A 26557-nucleotide genomic window follows, 5' to 3' on the forward strand; every position below is an offset into this window, starting at 1 on the left:
CTGGTGTCCCCGCCCCTTCTCCGAGGGTGGGGGCGCCCCCTGCCGGGGCCAAGGGGGCTCCGGGGTTCCGCACGAGAGGCACTGAGAGCAACCAAGCGTTATCAGGAAGGAAAACTGAGTTTTATTGGAGGTCTGAGCCGTAAGGGTGTCCGAGAGGCGGGGCTGGGGCGGGGGACGCTGGAGGTGGCCACGGGCTAGCGGCTGGGTGGGGAGACGTGTCAGGTGCCGAGGGGGCCCTGCAGGGTGAGGAGAGCGAGTGGCAAGGAGAGAGCTCAGGCTCTGCTCGCCAGGCCCCCAGCCTGGCACGGTGCCCCCTGCCTCCCTTCATCCCCGCCCCCTCCCTCCCTCCAGCCTGTCAACTTCAGGACCTGGCGGAGTTTCCTGGAGCCAGGTGGAGGTTCTACCGCCTGCGGCTGGACAGACCTGAGGGGGGCGCACAGAGTGCTGGGGTAAGGGGGAGTATGCAGCCAGGGCAACCCACCCCCCGTCAAACCCATCCTGAGCCCAGAAAGGGGGGCTCTCGAGAACAGCTGCCCCGCAAGCCCGCAGTGTCCCCGAACTCACGGCGGATGGAGCTGCGGAAAGTTCCCTCCTCTTCATCCGGCTCCCCGGTTCTGGGAAGGGACAAACAGAGGAATAAGGATGGACCCGGAGAGGCAGCAGCTTCCAAGAAGCCCCCAGGGCAGGCTCCTCCCCGCCCCCAGCCCCACCGTGGACTTGGAGATGGACGAGGTCTATCTGAAACCAGGAGCGTCCCGCTGCTGTTTCGGGGTGCTCCCAGCCGGTTATGGGGAAGGATGTTGGGAAAGGAACTTGGCATTGTTGGGGAGAGGGATGGTCCCAGGGTTTTGGAAGATGGCCAGTGAGTGACCCTAAGTCACCTTACCTACCCCCCCCCCGTGCCTCAGTTTCCTTCTATGCAAAACGGGGCTGATGATGGTGCCCACCTCATCCGGGTGGGGTTGGGGGTACGAAATAGGGAAGGGAACCGCGCCTGGCGCGTGGTGCGCGTTAGAGGGTCGGTGAGGAGGCTTCCGTGGCACCCTCAGCGCGCAGAAGGCAGGCCCACGTTGCCTGCGCCTTGGAAGGTTTATTTCGAGAGGGATCCTGCGCGAGGCTCAGGACTGGAGCTAAACTGGGCCGTCCTGTGAGGTGATCTCATTTCAGCGCGGCTGCTCCTGCCCAGCTTCGCCTCACCACGCTTGAGTTTCCATCTGCGGGGCTGGTGGGAGCCCAGCGCCCCCACTGGCCGGGCGCCGGGCCAGGCAGAGAAGGCGCTTGACCATCGCTCCGGCCCGGCCCGGGAGCCTGGCTTGGGGTTTGGCACACACTGAGCGCTTAGTACATGTTGGACTGCAGGATGGGTGAGCTTGCCGCCTCTCCCCCAAGCGCCACTCCACTGCGGGAGGAGCGAGGGAGGCCCGGAGGGACCACTCACCTCTGCTGTTGGTTGAATTTGCACCGACACCTTTTGCCTGTGGAGTGGGAGGGTACGGGCTTAGCCTCCCCAGCGCTCCCGCAGCCCTAGGCTCTGCTCCAAACTGGGGAGGCCGCAGGGGGTGGGGCCTGGGGGTGGAGCAAGGGTAGGGTGTGGGCGTAGTTAGACTGGGGGCGTGGTCTGGGTTGGTGGGAGTTGGGGCGTGGTTAAGGCGGGGTGTGGTCTGTGTGGGGCGAGGCTGAAGTCAGGTGGAGTTGTGATTGGAGGCTGAGCCTGTGCTGGGCGTGGGCAGGGCAGGCGTTGTGTGTTGTTGGGGATGGAGTTAAGAAGGGAAGGCTGGAGGCGGGGCCGGGGAGGCAGGTAGGCGCAGACACTCACTAAGGATGATAAGGATGCCCAGGATGAAGAGGATCCCAGCGATAGTGAGGCCGCCGATCCGCAGGGTGTGGTAATCTGTGGGCAGCCCCGAGGAAGGTGACCAGTGGGGAAGAGTATGCAGGGCAAAGAGGAGGAGAGGAGAAGGGCAAAGAGAAGATGTGTGAGGAGAAGAGAGCGAGGGGCAGAGGGAGGAGGTGGTGGGAAGAGGAAAAGGATGGAGAGGAGGGTACCGCTGATACTGAGAAACCAGGCAAATAAGACAGGGCTTCAAATAGACAGGCAAGGGAGCCTAAGAGGACCAGAGCAGGAGAGAGAGAGAGAGAGAAAGAGAGAGAGAGAGAGAGAATATGCCCACACCCTCTCTCCAAATCCCATAGTAGTCCCCCTCACCATAGGTGAATGGATCGGGCTCCTTCGGAGCTTCTAGAAAGAAAAAAAAAATCAACATTTGAGTATCTCTTGGGGTCTGTGACAGGAAGAAGTGTGAGAGGACCCTAAGAAGGCTCTGCCTGCCTTCTTGAGCTGTGAGTTTGGGTGGTCCCAGGCCACAGACAGGATGCTGGCCTACTCGTGTCCCGGAAGCCTCCTGCCCTGTCCCAGCACCCTGGTGTCTTACAGGTCGGTACGTTTCTATTACCCTGGGACCCAGCTTCCATCCTCTCCCACTTCTGCCTAACTCAGGCAGCTTCCTCTCTCCCCCAGATGCCAGCCACTACCAGAGCCTGTGTGGTAACCCCTGGTTTCCTGTTAGGTGGGTTCCTTTAGCTTGGGGTCTCCCTCTTGGTTTTGGGAGGGTCTTTCTCCTACCTCTGGTGTCTAGAGGGCTGAGATTGCAGGCACCTCCTTTGGACTCACCTGCACTGGCCATGGTGAGGAGACAGATGCAGAAAGCCAGGATGTGACTGGGCGATGCCATTGCCCTAAGGAGTAAGCCAGGGTCAAGAAATGTCCTCTCCCCTGCTCTCCTCCCCTCCTAAAAAGGACCTGGACCCAGGGGGTTAAGTCAAGGACAGCCTAAGGACTTAATTAAAAAGTGTCAGCCATTCCCTTAGCTGCCTGAGAAACAGGTCCCCAACCAACTCCATGATGGGGATCAGGAAACTACACAGCATACACAACAGCAAGGCAGAAGTAGGGAGACATAGATTCCTGGAGGGGGGGCTCCCGGGGCCACCCTCTACCATAAGCTGGTCCCAGAGTTCCGAAACCTACCCTTGAAACGGAAGCAAGCTCCCTTTGGACACAGGTGGAAATGCTATGAGCTACCCAGCCCAGCATGACATGCCCAGCCCCACCTGCCCTCACACACCTCAACCAGTGGTCTCCCTGTGCCCAGACAGTCCCGGCTCTCCTGCCCTCGGCTGCCTGCCCGCTCTCTGCCTGACCCTGGGTATAAATATCTCCTGCTTCACCCGGGAGGAATTTGCTGCACACAGGCCACCATGGCAACAGCTCCCCCCGCCCCCAACGACCCAGGGGGTCCTGTACAACACTGCCGGGGTGAGGCCAGGAGCCACATCCCCCCACGGGCCACCCCATCTCCTTTCCTGGAAGCTGTGGGAAAAGGGGGAAACACTGCTCCCTTTACCCAACTCTGGGTGACATCTTTCACAACAAGAGGCGCGTGCCCGAGAGACGTCAGACGGTGTTTCCGGGACACACTATGCGCAGGGACACACTATGCGCAGGGACACACACAGAGAACAGGCGTGGCTGGAATGGGGACAAACAACGCTCTCTCCCCAAACTGCTGGTTGGAAGACATAAGCGCACATCCCTCTTCCGGGCCTTCTGTGCCCCCAAAGCATGACAGAAACAGACTTATACAAATGAATATCCAAGCCTCACCCCCAGCCAGGGGTCTCACACAGCAGCGGCTGAAAAAGGGAGGAGTCACTAACTCTCACGCCCCCGTGCAACCCCTGTCCCCACACTCTCTCCTCCCTCTTGGGTCAGGCCTGCCTGAGAAGCCACAGGCTGACCACTCTTGTTCCCAAAATAGGCCTCCTGGCTGGAAGAGCAAAGAGGCCTGGAGGACGCTCACCCCATCCACGCTGTCCCTGTTGGCAGAAGACCCCCAAATGTCCAGCTGGGCACCCGGGAACTAAGCACTTTGGACCCCCTGGCCCAGGCCTGTATGTGCCACCCCCGCAGGCTCCCCTCCAGGCCACACCCCACTCATGCCCTCCCCAACTAGCAAATGAAACTGGAGCTCAGGCTGGAGGGGGGCCAGGGGGGCGGCCCCCAGCCCAGACCGCCCTGGCCCGGCTAGTTAACTCTCTCAGCACAGCCCCAGGAGCAACATGTGGCCGAGTGTGGACTGAACTATCACACACACACACACACACACACACACACACACACACGGATACAAGCCCGCTTCTAAACCAGGGTCAGAGAATGTTTTCTGCTAGCCTTCCTGGGAATAAGCCCAGCTGGGGCCTAAGGTCACGTGTCCTAAGTGCTTGCAAGGCCACTGACCTCTGACCCAGTGTTCTGCCAGCCCTTGATAACTAGGTTGTTTTGTTTTTGTTTTTTTTTTTATTTCAAATGTGTGGTGCTTTTATTTTGCATGCATGTTGTATATTGTTCTCCCTCCCTTACTCCCTTACTCCCTTACTCTCTCTCTCTCTCTCTCTCTCTCTCTCTCTCTCACTCTCTCTCTCTCACACACACACACACATACACACACACACTAGGGTATCTGTGCAGAGAAACACTCTGGATATAACAGCTCAGGAAGCAGAGGCAGAAGGATGGAGAGTTCAAGGTCAGCCTGGCCTGCAGAGTGAGTTTGAGGCTAGCCTGAGCTACACAGAGAAATACACACTCCTTTTCATTTATATATAAATATATATTTGTATATATATATTTATTGATCATGTCTGCCCTTATACACAGTTACATACTATCACACACAGCCCAAAGACACACTCGCACCCAGAACCCATTCCCAACACCACAAGGAGAGAGCCGTGCGCTTGCACACACAGCCGGGCCCGTGCTGTGAGGAGCGTGGGCACACCCGCACACTGACTGTGGAGGCCCCCCTTCCACACGCACACTGTGAATGCACCCTGTGCACGGGCCGGCGGGCACAGCTGTCCACACACTCACAGACACAGGGCCGCACGCCCCAAAGCCACAGACGTGCATTTCATCTTGAACTTTCCGTTCCTGAACCCGTGTAGCCCTGATGACGCCATGGGAAAACAACTTTGGACGTTCAAACAGGCCGGGCCGCTTTACAGGCCCCAGAGACAGGGGAACCCGGGGCCAGGCACTGGCTCAAGATCCCTTGTTGCGTGACCTTGGCCAGCTCACTGTCCCTTGGCTGTCCTACAAAACGGAGAAGCCACCAATACAATATCAGTAACTTCTGCCCAGGTTCTGAGGTCCATGAACTTGACATTTTTCTGGTCTTCTCCATTTTAGAGATTGGCAAGCTGAGGTCTACATGGGAGGAACTGATTTTTTCTCTAAGTCTCCCTGCTGGTCGACGGCAGGAATGTCCCCAGCCTCAAGCAAACAGCAGCCCGGGCACTATACCCTACGGACTGGAGCCCAGCCCTGTCATTGACAGAAGCCTAGCCTCACGGGTCCTTGAGGCCCCGAGGCCTTCCTCTGCCCCTGGTGTCCCAGCATCCCTGGTTAAAGATAACCCTGGTGTTTACACATCTCCGGAGCGGGAGGGGGCAATTGAATGGCAGCTCCAGGCCAGGCCAGCCTCCAGTGCTTACGCAGTGACTCTGAAATACTCACTGCCCCCAGGGCACCACAGCCGTGTGTGACACTTGTCTCTCCCTGGCTTGGTCGTTCCTTCTGTAAAATGGAAAGAATGGTATTGTCCCCGAGGTGATGGGATTATTTAGAACAAGCTACCCAAAGCAGTGGGAAGGCAGGCCGGGGCACAGTAGAAGTCTGTTTACACGAACTTTCTTCGCTTTATCTTTCTCCAGGTAAACAGGAGGCTGAACCTGCTGGGATGGTGCAGGCCTTTCGCTGTCCCCTGGTCTTCCCTAGCACAAAGCTCTCTGACTGTTCTCTCTTGTTTGTTTTGAGTCTGGCAGCCCCAGGCTGGCCTCAAACTCACTCTGTCTCGCTTAGCCTAGTCTCTGACTTTTGATCCTTCTGCCTCTGTCTTCTGAGTGCTGGGATTATAGATGCTGTCCCTCGCTCTGAACGGTTAAGGGCGTCAGGGCTGCAGCTCAATTAGCACAGTGCTTGCTTAGCGTGTGTGGAGTCCTGGGCTCCACTCCTCCTCGGCACCTCACAGCCTGAGTGGCAATACATGCTTGCTCCCGGAGGTGGAGGCAGGAGGGTCGGGAGATCAAGGCTGTCCTCAGCTTTATAGAAAGCTCAAGGCCAGCCTGAGCTATGTGAGAGCCCAAAGAGGGGGAGCAGTTTCATTAGCTCCCTGGGTCCTCTCTTCAGTCTAGGGATGGATAGTCTGAGTGATCCCATTGACAAATGAGGAAACTGAGGACCAGAGAGGTTGAGTAACTTGACTGAGGCAACACAGGACTGAGCAGAACCCCAGATCTGTTTGGCTCCCAACAGCACCTCAGTGACAAGAGGCTCCCTGTTCCTCAGCCTTCCGGCCCTCTGACAACAAAGCGGTTGCTCCTACTAAGCCAGAACCAGCCTGGCCCTGTGAAGCTAATCATTTAAGAGTCCCATGCCTCAGTTTCCCCATTTTTGAAGTAGGGATTGTAAAGCAGAGACAGAAATATCCCCATCTCACGGGGTTGCTGTGACATCAAGGAGCTAACACGTGTAAAAGCCTGGCACCGATCAAGAGTGGTGGCACCTGTCATCCCAGCGTTGAGAGGCTAAGCCAAGAGAATCTTGAGTTTGGGGGCAACCTGGGTTACAAAATGAGTCCCAGGGCCAGTCTCAGAAAGCAAGCAGGGAAGCAAACATACAAGGCGAGTGCGTAGCTTGAGGGGCATGGGAGGGACAGAGAGAATCTGAGTTTCTAAAAGTGTAGTCGGGATGAAAACGCCCAGCCGTCCACATATCCTCGAATTCTGACTGCAAGAAGAGGATGGAGAATAACATGGGGGGGCCTCTGGAGCCAGCTTCCTGGGTTTAGATCCCGGTTCTGCCTCCACTGGGGCCACACCTAAGCCACCACCCCCACCCCTGACTTTTTTCCGCTATAAATTTGGTCATGGCCCGAGGGTCATGGGAAGCCTGGGATGCCAGTAGTGAAGTTTCAGGGTCAAGCTCGGTGGGTCTGATGTGGAAGAGGGAGGTCACCATGAGTGTCTGTATCCCCGTCCTGGATCTCGGCTTTCAGAGAGTTAATTAGGGCGACGGGGAGGAGGGTTGGCTTTGGGGCAGGGCAGCCGTCCTACCGAGGGTGACCACCAGGGGGTGCAGCTGGCCTGGTTCTGGCCTCGTGGTGCCTCGGTGACAGGGTGGACCACACCCTCCAAGAGAAGGGGCCGGCCGGGAACAGCTAGGCTATCCCCCATCCCCCAGCGGCTTCTCCTCCCGCCCCTCCCATCTGCAGTCTGCAGAGCCATCTGGTTTCCACCCTGGGGACATCCTTCCCACTCTCCCAACTGGGGTTGAGTGGGGACTCTGATGATGGGGGTTGGTTGGGAATGCCTGGGGTAGCTCAAACCCTTGGCAGCCCCGCCCCCCTCAAAGGCCACTCAGTCCCTTCCCTGGGCCTTTTCTTACGATGGCCCCTGACCTCCTCCTTCCTACCCTTCTGCTGGGCACATCCCAGGCCACAAGTGGGACAAGAGTGTGGGAGGGCACACAGAAAGTACTGGAGACTTGAACCGGGCAGGGAGGTGAGAGTTGCAGACACCAGGCAGAAGGATCAGGACAGACCACACACACACACACACACACACACACACACACACACACACACACTCCAGAGAGACAAAGGCAGAAAGACCCGAGATCGCAGGGGTTGGGAAACAACCAAAGAAAGGTAGGGAGAGAAAGATATTGACAGAAAATCCATCCGACACTCCAGATACAGGGAGTGAGGGAACAAGAAGCCACCAGGACAGCGCAGGTCAGCAGCAGGATGGCCGGGCATCCCACAGAGATGTAGTGGTCTGCGCCTGGCAGGGTGGGGTCAGTCGGAGCCTGGGCTGGGGCAGGGGGCATGGGAGGGGCAGGCCTTCTGTTGCTGCTGTTGGCCGGGACTGGGGCAGGAGAGGCCTGGAGTCCCCCGAAGGGAAAGTGTCCTCCACGCTGCTCCTGCTCCAAGGAGAGTTCCCTGTGTGAGGGCTCCCCTGAGCTGCCTGAGAGTTTCCCCGCTGCGCTCCTGTCACTGTGAGTGCCAGGCCCCGTGTGGGCCGGAAGGGAGGGAGGAGACCGGAGACTCCAGGTTTGGGGTGGGGTGCTGGGGTCTCTCAGAACCGCCGGGCTCCGCAGAAGTCTGAGGTGCCTGGAAGATTTGGAGAGGTGCGACTGGGTGAGTCCCGAAGGGTGGACGTTGGAGGGAGCAGGAGCTGAGTGCTGGTGCAGGCCAGGCATAGAGGGCCACGGGAGACACCACCCCCACCCCCCGGCCAAATGGCAGGCCAGGGCCCCCAGGGCAACCAAGAGCTCTGATGAGAAAGAGGGAAATTGGAATGGTTTTCTGCTCACTAATCTCTGCCCGTGCCCCCAGCTCACTCGTCAGGATGGGGGTCTCCCGGCTGAAGGCTGGCGGCTTCTTGAAGATGCCATCATTACACCTGCTGTGAGTGTGGGCTGGCTGGGCCCCAACCCACTGCTCCAGAGAGTGCCCAGTGTCTGTGTGTGTGTGTGTGTGTGTGTGTGTGTGTGTGTGGTGTGTGTTGTGCACGTGTGAGGATGTGTGTATTCCTGTGAGTGTTCATAGAGGCACTTGTGTCCGTTCTCCTTAGGCCCTTGCTTGCATGTGTGTCTCCGGGTCAGGTGGGGGTGGGGCAGATTCTGGTCTGCAGCTCTGAAAACACTGCCTTGCCCCTTTGCCAGCCTGTTCACGTCCAACACCTTCTCCGCGATTGAGGACGACGCCTTTGTCGGCCTGTCCTACCTGCAGTTCCTGTGAGTCCAGCCAGGGCTTGGGGCAGGTGGTCTGGAGGGCGGGTGAGCCTCTCTGTGACCCCCAGAGGAAGTGGGCGCGGGCGAGGGGGTCGGGGGAAGGAGGCCTCTGGACAGTGGCAGGTCCTGACAGGAAGTCTGCAGTGTGGGCAGCTCAGGTCAAAGGTGACTCGCCTCTGTGCCCTTCACAACAGGAGTTGGGCCTTGCGGCTCAGGCCTGGAATCCCAGCTATTTGGGAGGCTGAGGCAGGAGGATGACCAATTCCAAACCTACCCATAAGAAATAATTATAAAATAAAAGACCAGAAGTGTGTCTCGGCGCAGATGCTTGCCTACTGTGTGTGGGACCCCGGGTTTCGGTCCCAGTTTGGATAACGAAGAAGCAGCGAAGGTTCTGGAGAGTCTGACTCAGCGGTCCTGATGCAGGGGGCACGGCAGGAAGGGGGTGTATGAAGAGGTCGGGGGCAGGAAACATTCCACATTACTGGGAGACAACTTGGAGCTACTCGGTGGCCTTGTGAGGGCGTGGGGTGTCAGGCCTGGAGGGCATGGCGTGACTGCAGGGGTGACTGCAGGACGTGGCTGCAGCGCTGCTGGTGGCACGGGGATGCGGGGATGCATGCTGGTGCGTAGAGGGGGTCCCCGGGCACTGATGGAAGGAGAGTGGTAGTTATACTGCTGCCAACGCTGTGCCAGGGAGACTGAGCAAAATGGCTGCCATGAGAGTGTCGGTGTTCCCGGGGGTATCTGCATGGTGCACAGGGCCTGTGTCTGTGATGACCGTCAGTGGAGGGTACGTGCTCACGGTATGTGCTCATGTCGGTCAACAGCTATAGGCAGAATGTTGGCGGGCTTTTCTAGGTTTGTGTTTTGGGCGCCATTTTCGGTTTGTTTGTTGTGTGGTACTAGGAATGGACACTGGGGTGCTGGAAAGTAGCCTCAAAGCCTCCACTGGGGGATTCTAAGCAGGTGATTCCAGAATCTAAGCAGGGATTCTAGGCAGAGGCTCTACCACTGAGCCACACCCCAGCCCCTCACTGGGGGATTCTAGGCAGGAGCTCTATCACTGAGTCACACCCCAGCCCCTCACTGGGGGATTCTAGGCAGGGGCTCTACCACTGAGCCTTCCCCAGCCCCTCACTGGGGGATTCTAGGCAGGGGCTCTACCACTGAGCCACAGCCCAGCCCCTCACAGCCCACATATAGAAGTGAGAGGACAATTTGCATTTCTTCTTCCACCACATGGGTCCCAGAGATCACACTTGTGTTATCAGACCTTTACCTGCTGAGCCATGTCCCATCCCTGTTGTCAGCTTTCACGATGTTGTTGGCTCTGGGTCTACCAGTGATGATGGCGATGCCGGCACTCATGAAAGTCATGGCTGTACTCATGGTGGTGACGACAGTGTGAATGTTAATGGTGGCGGTGATGCTGTCGGTGCCAACTGAGGTTTCTAACAATGGTGGCGGTGCTGGCGCCGTGGCAGCACCCGTGGTTCTGATCACAAAGGTGTTTGGGGACACTACCTTTGTTGTTGGTGTTGGATTTGGTAATAGGTGTTGATGGGAGGTGGTGGATAAGATTAAGCCGAGCATGATGCCAGGGTTAACGGCATTTATTAGTACTGAGTTGGGGATACCAGCAGTAGTGTTGACGGTACTGGTGCCAACGGTGCCAGGGTGGTGGTGGTGATGATGGCGGCCATGTTTATGAACTTGTGGTGGTGGTGGTGATGACGGCGGCCATGTTTATGAACTTGACAATGACTATAGAGCGAAGACCCCTGCTACTTTAAGAGCAGCCCTGGCGAAGAGCAGTTTCCCAGTGATCGTTCAAGCTGACGGAGGAGGAAGCAACCCTTCCAGGGGCTTCCTAGGGCCTGGCCTCCCCCTCACCCCACCCTCTCTCCACAGCTTCATCGAGGACAACAAGATCGGCTCCATCTCCAAGAATGCCCTGAGAGGACTCCGTTCACTCACACACCTGTGTGTATCTCCACAGCCCGGCCCTCCAGCAGAGGCAGCCCGCCCCGCCCTCAGGGCCACGGTGTCTCCTGGCCGAGGCTGACACTCTTTCTCCTCCCGCTCCATCAGAAGCCTGGCTAACAACCACCTGGAGGCTCTCCCCAGATTCCTGTTCCGAGGCTTGGAGACTCTGACTCATGTGTGAGCTCAGTCTCAGGGGGGTGGGGGTGGGGCTGGGGAATGCTTTGAGGGAGGGAGTCCTGGGCTGCCTGGGGTAGCATGCCAGCCGCAAGGATGCGTCCCGCTACCCTTTGCTCTCATCTGAGGGTGCCATCTTAGATCCTCCCCTGCAGAGGTGACTCTAGACTACGGAAATTGGGTCACAGCTCTCCCCCACCCCCGGCTTCTCTCTCGCCCCAGGGACCTCCGTGGGAACCCGTTCCAGTGTGACTGCCGAGTTCTCTGGCTGCTGCAGTGGGCGCCTACGGTGAATGCCAGTGTGGGCATGGGGGCCTGTGCGGGCCCCTCCTCCCTTAGCCAAATGCAACTCAGTCACCTGGACCCTAAGAAGTTCAAGTGCAGAGCCACAGGTGAAGGCTTCCAACAGGTCCTCAGAAGGCAGGAGGTGGCCAGGGTGGGGTGTGGCGGGAGCACGGGGTTGAGGACACCACCTCCCTGCACCTCAGTTTCCTCACTCCAGGAGACAGGGACATAAGCAGTGGTCCCAGACCTCCGTGAGGAGTCAGGGCTGTGCAGTATTTTTCTCTTCTTTTTGACAGGGTGTCAACTCACAGGCAAGGCTGGCGCTGAACTTGTGATCCCCTTGCCTCCTCCAGCTGCTGTGTGCTGGGCTTGCAAGCATGAACCACCACACTTGCTTTCTGCACAGCTTTTGTACCAGTCCTGGGACAAGAGGCTATTATACTATTACTATTATCGCTGGTGTGTGTGTGTGTGTGTGTGTGTGTGTGTGTGTGTGTACATTTGGCGCAGATGTCCTGCTGGGAACCCATTCTCTCCAAGGACAGCACACGCTCCTAACACGAAGCCATCGATCTCCTCAGCCCTTGCTCGTGGCTATTTTTATTTTCTAAAACAGCTCCTCACTATGGAGCCCAAGCTCACCCCAAGCTTGCTTGCAGCAATCCTCTGAGGCTATTGTTAAGTAAAAGTCAGGCAACCCAAACAGTCCAGCATGAGCCCTTTAAAATGGGGAGGCACAGGCAGAGGGTGGGGACAGGGTTGGGAGGCTCAGGCAGAGTCTGAGGGTAGGGAGCCCAGAGCCTGGACCAGGAAGCCAAGGGCTCAAACAGCAAGCAACAATTCTTATTTACATGTTAAAGTGTGTGTGCTGTGTGTGTGTGTGTGTTCCTGTGCGTTTGTACCATGGCATCTGTGCAGAGCTCGGAGGACAAGTGGGAGCCACCGTGGGTTGCACTGCATGGGTTCCGGGGCTGAACTCAGCTCCGTCAGACATGGTGCCAAGTGCCCATACCCCCTGAGCCATCTCAAGCCCAGGAATGCTCATGATGTAAAGATCATTTTTTAAAAGATTCTGCAGGGCATGGTGGTACATACTTGTAATCCCAGCACTGGAGGGGGGCGGGGAGGATGGCGGGTTATGAGGTCAGTGTCAGGTATCTCAAAAAGCCGAAACAAAAGGAGATTCCTTTTGTGTAAATGTCCCTGGTGGCGGCACACGCCTTAAATCCCAGCACTCAGGAGGCAGAGGAAGGTGAGTCTCTGTGCGTTCAAGGCCAGCCTGGTCTACAAAGTGAGTTCCAGTATAGCCCCAAGGCTACACGAGAAACCCTGTCTCGAAAGACCAACCAAACAACCAACCAACCAAGAACAACAAAACAAAAACCCAAGGAATTTCTTGGGCTGGTGAGCTGGCTCAGTGGTTAAGAGCGCTCGACACCAACCTGATGAAATGGGTTCAGTACCCAGAACCCACCTGATGGAAGGAGAGAACCAGCTCCCACTTGCCCTCTGACCTCCACACGTATCCTGCATGCAGCCCCACAAGTAAACACAAATGGAACCAGATGAGCTGTCTGTGGGGGTGAGGTTCGCCCTAGTTGCTGCCTTTGTTTTCATGGTTCCGGCCGGGCTGTGACCTCTGTATGTGCTTTCAGGTGCAAAAAAGGAGGTGAAAGAAGACTAGGTCCAGAACAAGTCATGTTCACACAATTACGTGAACGTCACACTTGTCTGTTGTGACACTGATGGTGATATCTGGGGAGTGTGTTAGTAGGGGAACCTTCTGGCTAGACTGCCTGATGGTCATCTCCCTGCTACATGAAAAAAGGAGTGTGTGTGTTACTAGGGATTAAACATGTTAGATAAACATGTCTTCTACATGTTAGATAAGCATTCTACCACTGAACCACATCCCCCAACCCCTCACTGGGGGATTCTAGGCAGGGGGTCATCCACTGAGCCTCACCCCAGCCCCTCACTGGGGGATTCTAGGCAGGGGATTTACTATAGAGTTGCATACATCTCAGCCTCATTTTACTTTCTTATTTTAGATAGGCTCTCCATTAAGTTGCCTAGACTATCCCGAACTCTTGTCTTCCACATGGCTTTTAACTTCCCATCCTCAGGCCTCATTCTCCTTAGCAGCTGGGCTGACAGGCTTGTTTTCTGCACTCAGCTCCAGCTGGAGGGAATGAATGTCGTTGGAGAGCTGGCTGCCTGGGCCACTTACCCTCAGGTTCTCATGGTGTTCAGAGTGTAACACGAACACGCAGGGTGTAAAGCTGACTGAGTAACTAAACATGCTGTTTGCTTTGTTTCCTGTTTTTGAGACAGGGTCACACGGTGTAGCCCAGGCTGACCAGCAAACAGAGATCCTCCTGCCTCAGCTTCCCAAGGCTGCAATCACAAGCATTTGCCACACATCTGGCTAATGCTGGACTATTTGCTGATGCCACACAGCTTTGAAAAGAAAGACGTTTGAGTGTCTGAGAGTTAACACATCTGTAGATGGAAAGGTTCCACTCTATAGGTCCCTCTATGGTAAACGCTATGAAATCTCATTTCAAATATGTGTCAACCCAGGCTCAGCAATGACCCGTCCCCCAAAACACCCCTGACTCTCTTGCTGCCCCTAGAACTGTCCTGGCTCCAGACTGTTGGGGAGTCGGCCCTGAGCGTGGAGCCCTTCTCCTATCAGGGGGAACCTTACATGGTCCTGGCACAGCCCTTTGCTGGCCGTTGCCTTATCCTGGGCTGGGACTACAGCCTACAGCGCTTCCAGCCTGAGGAAGAGCTATCTGGTGAGCTACTCTCCTGTCCCGGCCCCTTGCCTCCTGTCCCCAGGCCGCCACTGAGCCTGACTGTGTCCCCCTCTCCCTACAGCGCCCTCCGTGGTGTCCTGCAAGCCTCTGGTGCTGGGCCCCCGCCTCTTTATCCTGGCCGCCCGCCTGTGGGGGGGCTCGCAGCTCTGGTCTCGGTCCAGCCCCGACCTGCGCCTGACCCCAATGCAGGTCCTAGCCCCGCAACGCCTATTGCGGCCCAACGACGCCGAGCAACTCTGGTTGGATGGGCAGCCCTGCTTCGTGGTGGCTGACTCCTCCAAGGCCGGCAGCACCACGCTGCTGTGCCGCGACGGGCCGGGCTTCTACCCACGCCAGAGCCTGCACGCCTGGCACCGCGACACGGACGCCGAGGCCCTGGAGCTAGACGGCCGGCCGCACCTGCTGCTCGCTTCGGCCTCCCAGAGGCCTGTGCTCTTTCACTGGGTTGCAGGCCACTTCGAGAGGCGCACAGACATCCCGGAAGCAGAGGACGTCTATGCCACGAAACACTTTCAGGCCGGTGGAGACGTGTTCCTGTGCCTGACACGACACATCGGGGACTCCATGGTGAGGCTGGGGAGCAGGCAGTGAGTGGAGGCCAAGCCTGGTCCAGTACGCTGACCCTCATTGGACAAGAGGCTGGAAGCCTCACCCACAACCAATCCCTGATGAATCCTGGGCAAGCAAGCCCCGCTAAGCCACGCCCCCACCCCCTTTCTGCTGAATTCCAGGTGTAAGCTCTAGCGCTGAGCCACCCTCCCAGCCTTCTCTGGTGAAGTCCAAGTAAGAGCTTGCCTGCTGAGCTGTAGGTCTTGGTTTTATGAAGCAGAGACTCGTATAGGGTCTTAGTATGTAGTCCAGGCTAGCCCCAACCTCATGATTTCCCTGCCTCAGCCCTGTGCTGGCAATAACCTGAGTGTGTCAACACGGCCTGCTCCACGATTCTGATTCTACGCTGCTAAGCTTGGCTCTGTAAGTCTAGAACATTCCAGGATGACAGTTGCCTCTGTCCACACCCTTCCTCTTGGGACCCAACACCCTCAAGGTGGAGCTGGGGTCAGGCCCTGCTCACGGCCTCCAGGCCTATCCTTTCAGAGTGAGGTGCAGTCAGGACAAGCCCCCACCCCCATCGGTTATTCCAGGGAGAAAGATCTAGAACAGTGCCTTACTCTCAACAGATACGTGCTATCTACAAGTTCAGAAAGCCGCAGGGTGTAGCGTTGGTGACACACAGGCCTGTCATCTCTGCACCAGGGAGGCTGAGGCAGAAAGACGGCCAGTGTGAGATCAGTCTATCAGCCAACGCGTGCCTAGCAAGACTCAAAAACAAACAAACAAACAAACAAACACAAAACAAACAAAAAAAAAAAAGCTTCGGGTAAACTGAGGGCCTACAGGTTCGTGTCAGTCTTCCAGAGTCTTGAGGATGACAGGCAGGCCGGGCACCTCGTGACCCGGGGCCTCACTGGCTTCCAATTCCCGCAGGTCATGCGCTGGGACGGCTCCATGTTCCGCCTGCTGCAGCAACTTCCGTCTCGGGGTTCCCACGTCTTCCAGCCACTGCTAATTGCCAGCGACCAGCTGGCCATCCTGGGCAGCGACTTTGCCTTCAGCCAGGTCTTCCGCCTTGAGCCTGACAAAGGGATCCTGGAGCCCCTACAGGAGCTGGGCCCCCCGGCCTTGGTGGCTCCCAGAGCCTTTGCCCACCTCACGGTAGCGGGAAGACGCTTCCTCTTCGCGGCGTGCTTCAAGGGCCCCACACAGATCTACCAGCACCGTGAGTTGGATCTCAGCGCCTGAGGCCGGGAAGGACCCCGGAAGGGGTTGTGGGGCCGGCAAGGGCATCCTGGGACAGCTGGGTACCCTCCCGGGCCTGGCCTCCTGGCCGTCACAGCCAGTCCTGTGTGATACAGCCCACTAGCCAAGTGCATCGCCTTAGGGGCAGATGGAGGCGGTCTCTCTACTCCCCACTACATCTGGGGGCCTTCCAGTCTGAAGCCACATTTTGGCTGAGATGCTCCCATATACAGCGACTTGGGAGCCCAGCCTGGGACAGAGCGTGGAGTTGGGCTAGAGAAATCAAGACAGCAACCTGCTGGGCCCGGAGAGGTCTGGAAGTCCTGCTTTCAGCATCCCCCTTCCCTTGGTCCTGCTCAATATAAAGTACTGAGAGAGAGCGTTCCTTTCCACCCAAACCCAATTTGGCCCTCGGCTTTCGTGAGGAGTACATATCTCTGTGACGTCACCGTTACTGGGCAGTTTTCCGGGCTCGGTACTTTGCTGCTTGTGCGCATGCCTGCTGCCAGAGGCTGATGGGGAACGGGGGTTTTTGTTGTTTTGTTTTGTTTGCCGCCTTTACGCACGCACAGAACGAGTAAAACAGTAATGATGAGTGAAGAAGTGTCGCAGAAAGCCCTGGGTGACAGGGGCAGGAAAGTGTATGAGTTCAATGCGCGCCCTGCGCACCGGTCCTGCCCGGCCTGTGGGCTCAAGGCAGAAGGGTCTTGTGGACTGGCCTCTTGAAAAGCTTTAGGCATTTTCTGGGGTGGCACGTGGGATCATTCTGGAGGCCCTGAGGGGTGGGGGGGTCTCAAGAGAGCCTGGGGTCAGTGGAGGGGCTCCGCCACCGGATATTATTTGGTTCCTGGGGAATCAAATGTCTGGCGCGGACAGCTGGTGTGTGGGAAGGTCTCGCGGTATCGTGAGCTCCTCGCTGCCACACTCTAGGCTGCACACGGACACTGTGGCCCACCTGAGTGGGACGTGAAAATCATTTTATTTCAAAACCTGAACAAAGAGCCTGCTGCCATGAGCGGCGAGGCACAGGCAAGGCAGTGTCAGGACAGGATGAGACCCGCCATCTTGGAGTCCCAGCGCTCCTCCAGAGCCAGGACCCGGGCTCTCGGGGCATTCTGTGCTCTTCAGCTGGTCCGTCTTCAGCAGCTGTGAGCAGAGCCTGGTGGAGGCAATGGGCTTGGTTTGCAAAAGTCTATGCAGCTCCTTCTCCCCAGCGCGGGCGCACCCCCACTCCCGTTGCCTCACCCCCACACGCCACCCCCAGCCATCCTGAGTGCCGTACCTGGTGTGATGAGGGGTGGCCCATCTCCTGGACGGTGACTAGGGAAATAAAAGTGATAATGTTCAAATAAACCCTCCCCTGTCTGTGCTCTCCGTAGGGGCTAAAGGGTTCTCAGGCTTGCCCAGACAGTTTCCTGGCTGGCTTTTCACTGTGGGTTTCTACAGAGCTAGGGACCGAAGCGTTCTAGGGATGATTGCCCACGAATAACAAGTCTAGGGGACCTCAGGGCAGAGCCCCCAGGCCTGGCATCCTTGCACAAGACTTAGCCTTCTGGGGCATGCCCAGAGCCCACCTCACCTGGGCTTCTGGCTGAACTTGCATTTGCACTTCCCACCTGTTGGAGAGGGATGCGGTCAGAGGAGAGAACACGGGGTCCCTTCCCTGCTCCGTCCCTCCCTCCCTCCCTCCCTCCCTCCCTCCCTCCCTCCCTCCCTCCCTCCCCGAAGCTCCTGTACTCACTCATAAGGACTATGATGCCAAGGGCACAGAGGATCCCTGCGCAGATGAGCCCGCCAACTCGGAGACTTTCCCAATCTGAGAGGGACACAAGGAGACCCCAAAGCTAGCTCAGGCCCCTCCTCACCATCTCTCTCACCACTCGCTTGACAGCGGTAAAGGACAAAAGCAGCCCCCAGCCCTGTGGTGCACGCACCGCCGATCCTAGCCAAGCGAGCAAGGTATTTCCTGCCCTTCCAGGGTTAGAGGGGCCATCTGAAGGGAAAGGATCAGTCTGGGGGGATTGAAGGTCAAGGGGATGGGTCTCCAGGGAGACGGCTCTAGCAAGGGCTCTCTGAGGAGACCCCATTGGACCAGAGATCTGCAGGAAGTCAGAGGTGGCCACCCAGGGAAGAGAGTGGTCCAGGCAGAAGGACCAGCAGGGTCGGGGCAGTGGAGAAGAAGGGAGCAGGGGGCAAGGGGCAGCTCCTGGTGGAAGCTGGAAGCAGAAAAGACTGGGGTAGAATTCCCCACCTTCGCCAGGAGGATTTTCATGATCAGCTTTCTGATGGTCTATCTGAACCTAATGTCTCTGGTGGACTGGACTCAGGTCCTGTCTGTGCCTGTCTTGAATTTCCCCTGAAGGCTGATTCCTTTCATCTCCTTGGACGCTCAGTGGCCCAGTTCAAACCCTTTCCTGTCCCAGCCCCTGGGTCACCGTGCACTGCCAGCTGTCGTTGTGTGGGACTCTTGGCATAAAATAATGTATAGGACGGGGAAGACTCCAAGAGGGGACAGCGGGCTTACCGTAGTAGAAAGGGCTATTTTTATCTGCAAAGAGAAAGGACACACTCGTGAGTGAACCTGAGACAACAGCAGGGGCCTTGGGTAAGTGGGATGGAGGGAGGGACTCTGACTTACCTTCAGGGTCATTGGCATCCAGAGCAGGCAGGCCTGAGGGGGACAAGCAGGAACAAGTGATGACTAAGGCGCCATGGAGGTTTATCGCCCGTGAGACATGGGGGAGCAGGCCCACCTCACAGGGCACAGGATCAAGCTGTGGCTAGTGCCAGCTGGACATGCGCCTTCCTGAGGACAGGAGCTCACCCGGGGTCACCCACCGACCCCCACCTGTCAACCTTACCAGTACTTTGCCACCGGAAACAGATCGTATTCAATCGTATTCCGGGTGGTTTCCGGCCACTGTCTGAGTGCATGTTTTCAGACAGGTGGCTGGGCCACGCCTCCTGCCTCCTTGCTCTTCCAGGCAGCAGGTGTTCCCAGGACTGTTTCCTCTACACACACACACACACACACACACACACACACACACACACACACTCACGACCCACCTCCCTGGCCCCACCATAGCCACGCCCCACAGTTATCAGCTCTGCTGACCCTTCCCCTTTGGAATGACTCACAGCCGGTAACTTCAATGCACTCTTACTCCTCTTTCCCAAATAGAACACTACTTGTGCCCAAAGAATTGTAAAGTAAAAAGTGGTTTAGGTGGGGAGAGGTGGCTGAAAAGGGTTAAGGACCCAGGGTCTGTTCGCAGCACCCACGTGGTGGTTCGAAGACTTCTGTAACTGCAGATCCAGGGGACCCTATTCTGGCTTTCAGTCACCAAGCACATACGCACAGGTAAAACAGCCATACACATTAATAATAATAATAATAATAATAATAATAATAATAAAAAGGTGGCTCTCTCCCAAGGCACAACACCCAAAGTTGTCCTCCGGCTACCACATGCAAAAGCACCCATGCTCGTGCACAGCTGCACACACATGGACACACATGAACACACACAGCCACGCACACACAAAGAAGAGGGAGAAAGGAAGGAGGGAACCACAACGGCAAAGGGGTAAGGATTCAATCCTGGCTGAAAGCTCGCCTGGCTTCACCCTGGGCCTGAGTTCTGCTAACGGAGAAAAACAATGCCTAATTATATTCGAGGCACACATGCTTGGGGCCTGCCCCACCCAGGCCCTGTTCCCCTGCTGTTCAAACAGCAGCCCATTTAAGCCTCACGGAACTCCCTTGACTAAGTGACGTTTTTCTCTGTGTTTTCACAGATGGGGAAACTGAGGCATGAGGTACTCAGGTTGCCTGCTGCCATCAGTGCTAGGCTCCCAGTTGCTTGTGGGAAAACAGTGTAGGGGGTGCTATAACACCACAACGGTACCCTGGGCCGAGCCTTTTGCTTGGTGTCACCGAAGATTAAACAGCATCTCCCCGGTGGAAACGTGGTACACGCACACACGCACACACACACACACACACACACACACAGCACTTGTCACCGCACCGTGGAGAGGCCCAGGAGAACGAGCAGTTTGGTGTCCACTCACCTGCTAGGAGGACCAGGAGGCTCAGAGCCAGCTCTTGCATGTCACAGCGCTGACCTAGAGGAGTCCAGAGAACAGGCCAGACCTTAGCAGAGGGACCAGGATGTAAGGCCCTGTGCCTCTCACCTGCTCACCGGGAGCACAGCCCAGGGAACACACAGGAAGGCTGGCTGTGAACCCGCCGCTCACTGGGCTGGGAGATAAGAAGCCCCAAAGTCAAGTGGGGGCCGGGCGCATACTCAGGTACAATGTGCAAAGAGGCCATTTTCCCCACCGTTTTTACTCCAGGTTTTACCGTGAATGAATTTTTTCTTGGAGAGAGGAGGATTAGGGTTAAGGTGTTTTGTCATGCCCAGGCTAGCCTTGAATTTGCCATCCCCCTGCCTCAGCTCTCCAAGTGCTAGGAATACAGGTGTGCACCATCACATCCAGCTTTGGAGAAACTGAGGCTCTGGGAGGTGAAAGTTGATGTCCAAGATGGCTTGGTCCAGAAAGCAGGATTTAAACAATGCCCCGCTAGATGCTCAGAACCCAGAACTGAGAGGGCCTCGGGGTGTTTTGGGGAATGGGGTGTCAGGAGCCAGGTGGCAAGAGGCCCGGGTTCCGGGAGTGGCTCCCACAGACAGCTTGGAGCCTACCCGGCTCTGCCCACACGCTGCCGGCTTCTAGCTGGGGCCTGAGCTGACTTCCTGGGCTGCTGGGTGGGTGCATTCGGGAGTGATGTCAAGCTGGCAGACGTGTTCACAGGGGGTCCTGGCTGTCGCCTCACCCCTGGGTCTGTCCCTTCACACCCCACTGAGCGTTCCCCCGAGTTCCAGCTCGGCTCCAGCCATTGCCCTCCACCCTGGATCACACCCCTGGTGCAGCCTCTGGGTTTACTTCTCATCCCAGCTCCTGGCTGCACTCCACGGCTCTCCAGGGAGGTTCTCTCAGCACCGAGCCCCTTTACACACACACACACACACACACACAGGCACATACACACACACACACGCACATACACACACACACACACACGCACACACACAGACACACACACACACACACCGGGATGGCGAGTGCCAGCACTTGTCCCCACCCACCACATGCCAGTGACCTTGCAGTGATTCCTCTCTGCCAATCCCCAGCAGGCCCAATGTCACCCTTCAGCGCTAACGTTTGTCACCCGCACCAAAGCACACACTTGGAAGGGGGTGGTGCCACCAGCCGCCGATGGTGCAGGGGTGTTCGCGTGTTCGCGTGTTCACACAGACGGCTCCGCGTCTCTCGGCCCGATCCTTCGGTTTTCCTGTTCATCTCGATCAGTCCAGGCCTGTCACTAAAGCTGCCAGGGAAGCTGAGGCAGGAGAACCACTAGTTCAAAGCCAACCGAGGATGCAGAGAGTGCCGGGCCAGTCCGAACAGCGCAGTGAGATGTTGTTACAAAATAAAAACTTCAAAAAAGGATGGGAGATGCAGCTCAGTGGTAGAGCCCCTGCCTAGAACCCCCCAGTGAGGGGCTGGGGTGTGGCTCAGTGGTAGAGCCCCTGCCTAGAATCCCCCAGTGAGGGGCTGGGGTGTGGCTCAGTGGTAGAGCCCCTGCCTAGAATCCCCCAGTGAGGGGCTGGGGTGTGGCTCAGTGGTAGAGCCCCTGCCTAGAATCCCCCAGTGAGGGGCTGGGGTGTGGCTCAGTGGTAGAGCCCCTGCCTAGAATCCCCCAGTGAGGGGCTGGGGTGTGGCTCAGTGGTAGAGCCCCTGCCTAGAATCCCCCAGTGAGGGGCTGGGGTGTGGCTCAGTGGTAGAGCCCCTGCCTAGAATCCCCCAGTGAGGGGCTGGGGTGTGGCTCAGTGGTAGAGCCCCTGCCTAGAATCCCCCAGTGAGGGGCTGGGGTGTGGCTCAGTGGTAGAGCCCCTGCCTAGAATCCCCCAGTGAGGGTCTAGCAATGGAGGCTTGTTTAGCCTGATCTTCAGGCCCTGGATTTAATATCACACACACATACACACACACACACACACACACACACACACACACCCATTAGTTTAGATTGAGTGTATATTTCTTGCAGTAGATTTGGTGACTACTCCCCAGACCTCTATGGCCCCAGCTCATTTTGGGGAGCTGGAGTAGTGGTTAGGGGTACACACGGCTGGTGCCTGTGGTGTAAGGCTGCCTGCCTCCTCATACTCTGTCACCTGTGCACATAAACGCACTAGCCTTGGCAGCTGGCTTCTGCTGCGTGCCCAGCCCATGCAGGCCATTTTCTCTCAGCTCGACCCTGAATCCTTCATATCATCTTCACAACCTGATGAAGCTGGCACTGTCATGATCCCACATGGCTGTCACAGCCGTTATGTCTTAATTCATCTTAATGGTGTACTCTCCGTCACCATGGCTGCTGGGCCTCTCCTCTCACACTTCTCCCTTCAGACCCCTCCAAGGCCTCCAAGCCCCACAACCCCCCATTTCCACAAAACCACCCCAAATTCGGGAGCCTGGGTGGGGGCGGGGAAAGATATCGGTCTCATCCATAGCCCTGACTCTCCAGTCTTGACCCTGGCATTTGCAGGGCTGAGGGGAGCCCCAAACCGCCTCTGCCTCTGCCCTCACTGCCCTGTCCTGCCGGTGCTGCTTTCTGAACAGAGCCTTCCCGCTTTTGAGGGAACCAGAGCGGAGCCAGCACGAGGGAGAAACAGCTTTCCCCGGGGCACTAGCCACCCTCGTGTTCTTCCTGGCTGTGTGAAGGCCAGTCGTTGGCCTGCCTTTTGTACTCTGTCCTCTTCCAAGATGGTGCAGGGGTATGCTGCTGCGGAAGCCCTAGTCATGAGGCCCGGCCTGTTGCCTAACCAAGTCCCACGTTAAAGCGTCCCTAACCAGATCACCCCTCTTTGCTGGGACCCACTCGTCATCCGTGTGCCCCAACACCTGTCCACCAAGATACACACCCCGTCTGCTTCACCCCCCAGGGCACCTAAGTTACTCTTTGTCTAATCAGTTTCCTCTAGATACGCCCAGCCCTCACCCACCGAGAAACCCCCAATCGTGACCCTACGGAATCTCTTCCTGTCTGCCCTGACAGCCTCACCTAGTTCAGGTCCCTCTGGTAAACCCAGACTTCTCATTCACTGAGAACTCCCCCCACCCAAACTTCCTCGGTCCCACTGTGAATGCCAGGTGGGTTACCCCAGTTATATAGACAGATCCATAGAAGCGAGCCACGGGGGGCAGCCAGCTGACAGGGGAGGGTAGCCTCCTGTCCCCAGAAAAGAATCTTTAAGCTGGAAGGTTATAGGGTCTTTAACCCCAGTTTCTCTGTAGTAGGGACAGTCAGAGGAGAGTCAGGGAGGGTAGGGGAGCAGGCAAAGGGCTCTGGGTGGAAGGGCCCCAGGGCGGCTCACCTGAGGAGCTCAACAGGCTGAGAGGTGGTTCCGGGAGAGAGCAGAATGCGGGCTGCCAAGCCGGGGCAGCCTTTATGCACAGCTGCCACGCCCTGAGCAAACCTGGGCAGGCAGGCACAAGTCAGGTCTCCCTGAGGCAAGGGACGCCCCCTCTCCATCCCTCCCTTAAAGAGACAGCTCTACCCATTCTCTAGGCTCAGGTGAATCGGAAGGGGATCAGGGTGGGCCGGGACAAACGCCAAAGGAGACGGGAATGGGAAAGGTCCTGGGGTCCCACATGACAGATCATCCTCTTGGAGTGATGTGGGAGAAAGCGGAACCTCTGTCCATGTGATCCTTCTCCCGTTTAAGTTGCAATGGGGGCGGGCAGGGAGATTTTTCTATGTTTGTTTGAGACAAGGTCTCGCTACGTAGCTCTGGCTGGCCTGGAACTCACATTGGAGACCAGGTTGGACTAGGCCTTCTCAAGGGCCACCTGTCTCTGCCTGCAGAGGCAGATGATTAAGAGCGGGCGCCACCAGCTGAGGGTTTTGTTTGGGGGTGGAACTGCTGGCATTTAGGAGGAGTCAAAGCCCTGTCTCTCCGTCCTGGATCCTCTGTCGGCCTAACAGAAGGTATTGACACGGCCAACGCTGTAGCAGGAAGGAGGCACTTGGATGGTGGGTAGAGGCGGGGGTGAGCAGGGCAGCTGTGGATCTTGGGGTTCGTGGACCAGGCCCCAGAAGACTGAGAGTGGCACTGGCTTTCCATGTTTCTTCCAGAGGTGCGGAGCTGACGGACCGGGTGTGGATGTCAAAGTTGCCTTCCTCCAATGCCGAGGATGAGGAAGATGATGAGGAAGCGCACTGCCCCTGTGCTCCGAGAGCCCCCACCCTGCCCTCCTCCTCTCCCTGCCCCCCTGCTCATGGTGCTCCTTCCGCCTGGGGTCTGCACCAGCTCCTGCGTGGTCCCTGCTGGAGGTGCCCCCTCCCCCCAAATTCTGCCTTTCTCACACAGAAGGACTTTTGTCTGGGGGCTGGATGGAGAACAAGGCACCATTGAGTCGCTGGCAGAGGATTGGGGTCACTGGGAGGGGCAGGGCCAGGAAAGGGGTGGCTTCTATTCGGCCACCAGCTGGACTCCAGACGACCCCCAACACGGTGGCGGGGGCAGTGGGGTGGAGCCCCAGGGGCACCAGGATAGGGAGAGGCTGCTGCTGTGGGAGAGGGGAGTTAAAGGGAGTTTAGGGTCAAGGGTCTTCGGGGTCAGGAAAAGGACCCCCCACACCCCACTTCCCATCAAGGCCTCCCTCCTTGATGTAGCTCACCTAGCTGTATTAGCCTGTGTTTCCTGGGGCAACTCCTGAGCTCCAGGCCCTAGCTAGGACAACGTTTCCTGCCTCTCCAGAGAGGAGCCTGCTCCCTCAGGGCGGTACCCAAGCGGCAAGCACAGAGAGAGTTAGAAACAGAGGAAGGACAGGGCTGGCAGAGGTCTGGGCAGGGATGAAGTGCAGAGCAGCCCAGGTCCGCTCAGGAAATCTTTGCACCCTCACCAAGCCACGAGTTTGAATACCCCTGGGGGAAAAGAGCTAAAAAACAAAACAAAACAAAATGACAACAAAACAAAACAAAAACGTTGGTGGTCCCAAGAGTAGGATGGTGTCTCCCTCTGCTGGACACCATAGAAACTACATGCATTGGAGCGTGGCAACTGGGTTGTGGGAAAGCTTGGGTCTGTGTCTTTCACTGCTTCACCCAGATGCTAGAGGGTCCAGGTGAGTGTGAGGCCAACCAGCAGGCTGAGAGTGACTGTCTTGTCTGTGGTGAGCAGTACCCTGCGTTCAGATGTCAGCAGATCTCTAGGCAGCCTGACAAGGGACCAAAACTAGGTGTGTGTGCATGTGTGTGCTTGTGCAGAGATAATGTGTCTCTGGAGAGTCACACTCATGTGGGGAGGGGACCTGGAAAAAGACAAGAGAAGAGATTCCTACTTCCACTCATACTCAAATGTGCTATCTTCCTTCAGAGCTTACCTGGGGGGAATGCCGGACAGATGGCCTGGCAGTTCAGTGTTCTTTAAAGCTTGCTTGAAACTGTTAAGGGTAGGGCAGTCTGGCACACACCTGTAATCCTGACATTTGGAAGGCTGAGGCCAGAAGAATTTGAGTAGGAGTCCAGCCTGGGCTACACAGCACGTCCTAGGTGTAGCCCAGGATATGTTGCAAGATCCTGTCTCAATTTGTTTGAAATATTAAGTACGATAAAATAATCAGCTAAAACGAACATACAGTCGTTGTTCCGTGTCTACACACATTGCCAGGATGCTCCTTAAGCAGCCAAATGCTTGACTCTTCACGTCCCTTATTTACAATGCTATAGTATCTGTCCAGAACCTGGCCGTGTCTACTGGAGGTTTAAAATACCTCCAGGGCACTGTAATACTCGATACAGTGAAGATGCAATAGCTGTTACTCTGTGTTGTTGTCCTGGCAAGTGTGTCCACCCCAGAGAGTGATGAGTGCTGCCCGACACACTTGTAACAGAGACCATGTTGCAAGGTCAAAAGGTCAGATGTCACAATCCCCACCCACCCACCCACCCCTGCAGGCGCAGGGGGATGGTTGTATATACAAATATGTTATGACAGCATATGCTAATATAGACAATAAGGTTACTGGAAGCATCTTTCCTTCCTGCTGCTTTATTTCGTTTTTATTCCTGTGTGTGTGTGTGTGTGCGTGTGTGTGTGTGCAGTGCCCATGGGGGCCAGAAGAGGGCGTTGGCTGCCCTGTGAGCTGCCCACCATAGGAACAAACCTCAGGCCTCTGCAAAAGCAGGCAGAGCGCCCAGCTGCTCAGTCACCTGACCAGCACCCTCATGCTACCTTTTGGAAGTCAGTTGACCCAGAGCAACCTGTGGAGCCTGGGACAGACTCTGATTTCTCAGAGTTAATTTCTCTTACTCAATGGGAAAAAAAAATTCATGCGGTCTCTGAGCATCACAACATTTTCAGGAATGCAATGCAAGAAAGCAGAGTCAAAGCCAGGGGGTTCAGCAAAACAGCCTCAGAGGCCACGGGGGTGGATCAAAGGCTCTTTCCAAGCCTATTAAGGGAAAGCTGTGTCCTCCTGGTCAAAAGAATGGAATCTACCTCAGGCCTAGGGTGGAGACACAACATTCTGCTCTGTGTCCTCCCTCCTAGCTTGC

At 56.8% G+C, this 26557-nt stretch overlaps 3 protein-coding genes across 12 annotated transcripts; 1 reads left to right on the forward strand and 2 right to left on the reverse strand.

Moving 5' to 3' along the window:
• Window positions 1-98: 98 nt before the first annotated feature.
• Fxyd1 (FXYD domain containing ion transport regulator 1) lies at window positions 99-3993 on the reverse strand. 3 transcript variants are annotated; one of them, XM_021641558.2, is made up of 8 exons: window positions 3861-3993; window positions 2672-2736; window positions 2207-2239; window positions 1817-1891; window positions 1439-1475; window positions 565-614; window positions 369-423; window positions 99-236 (listed from the first exon to the last, which is right to left on the reverse strand). In XM_021641558.2, the coding sequence occupies exons 1-7, from the start codon at window positions 3863-3865 to the stop codon at window positions 401-403; spliced, it is 288 nt and encodes a 95-aa protein (XP_021497233.1). In that variant the 5' UTR covers window positions 3866-3993; the 3' UTR covers window positions 99-236; window positions 369-400. The 3 variants fall into 3 exon arrangements, with proteins under 3 accessions (XP_021497233.1, XP_060222682.1, XP_021497223.2); XM_060366699.1 differs by lacking the exon at window positions 3861-3993 and adding an exon at window positions 3405-3556; XM_021641548.2 differs by lacking the exon at window positions 3861-3993 and adding an exon at window positions 3126-3257.
• On the forward strand, window positions 2266-25962 carry Lgi4 (leucine rich repeat LGI family member 4). 8 transcript variants are annotated; one of them, XM_060366694.1, is made up of 10 exons: window positions 2310-2434; window positions 2519-2567; window positions 8460-8531; window positions 8789-8860; window positions 10772-10843; window positions 10952-11023; window positions 11243-11412; window positions 13942-14106; window positions 14189-14694; window positions 15613-17277. In XM_060366694.1, the coding sequence occupies exons 3-10, from the start codon at window positions 8473-8475 to the stop codon at window positions 15925-15927; spliced, it is 1431 nt and encodes a 476-aa protein (XP_060222677.1). In that variant the 5' UTR covers window positions 2310-2434; window positions 2519-2567; window positions 8460-8472; the 3' UTR covers window positions 15928-17277. The 8 variants fall into 8 exon arrangements, with proteins under 8 accessions (XP_060222674.1, XP_060222676.1, XP_060222677.1 ...); XM_060366690.1 differs by lacking the exons at window positions 2310-2434; window positions 2519-2567 and adding exons at window positions 4158-8119; window positions 24134-25962 and having other exon boundaries at window positions 15613-15904; XM_060366691.1 differs by lacking the exon at window positions 2519-2567 and having other exon boundaries at window positions 2266-2434.
• Fxyd3 (FXYD domain containing ion transport regulator 3) lies at window positions 16885-23492 on the reverse strand. Its single transcript, XM_021641591.2, has 8 exons — window positions 23373-23492; window positions 20002-20055; window positions 18563-18595; window positions 18449-18472; window positions 17666-17740; window positions 17504-17540; window positions 17207-17244; window positions 16885-17083 (listed from the first exon to the last, which is right to left on the reverse strand). Exons 2-8 carry the CDS (start codon window positions 20039-20041, stop codon window positions 17064-17066), a joined length of 267 nt encoding a protein of 88 aa, XP_021497266.1. The 5' UTR covers window positions 20042-20055; window positions 23373-23492; the 3' UTR covers window positions 16885-17063.
• Window positions 25963-26557: the final 595 nt, after the last annotated feature.

Source organism: Meriones unguiculatus, chromosome 14, assembly GCF_030254825.1.
Source record: "Meriones unguiculatus strain TT.TT164.6M chromosome 14, Bangor_MerUng_6.1, whole genome shotgun sequence".
NCBI classification, from domain to species: Eukaryota; Metazoa; Chordata; class Mammalia; order Rodentia; family Muridae; genus Meriones; species Meriones unguiculatus.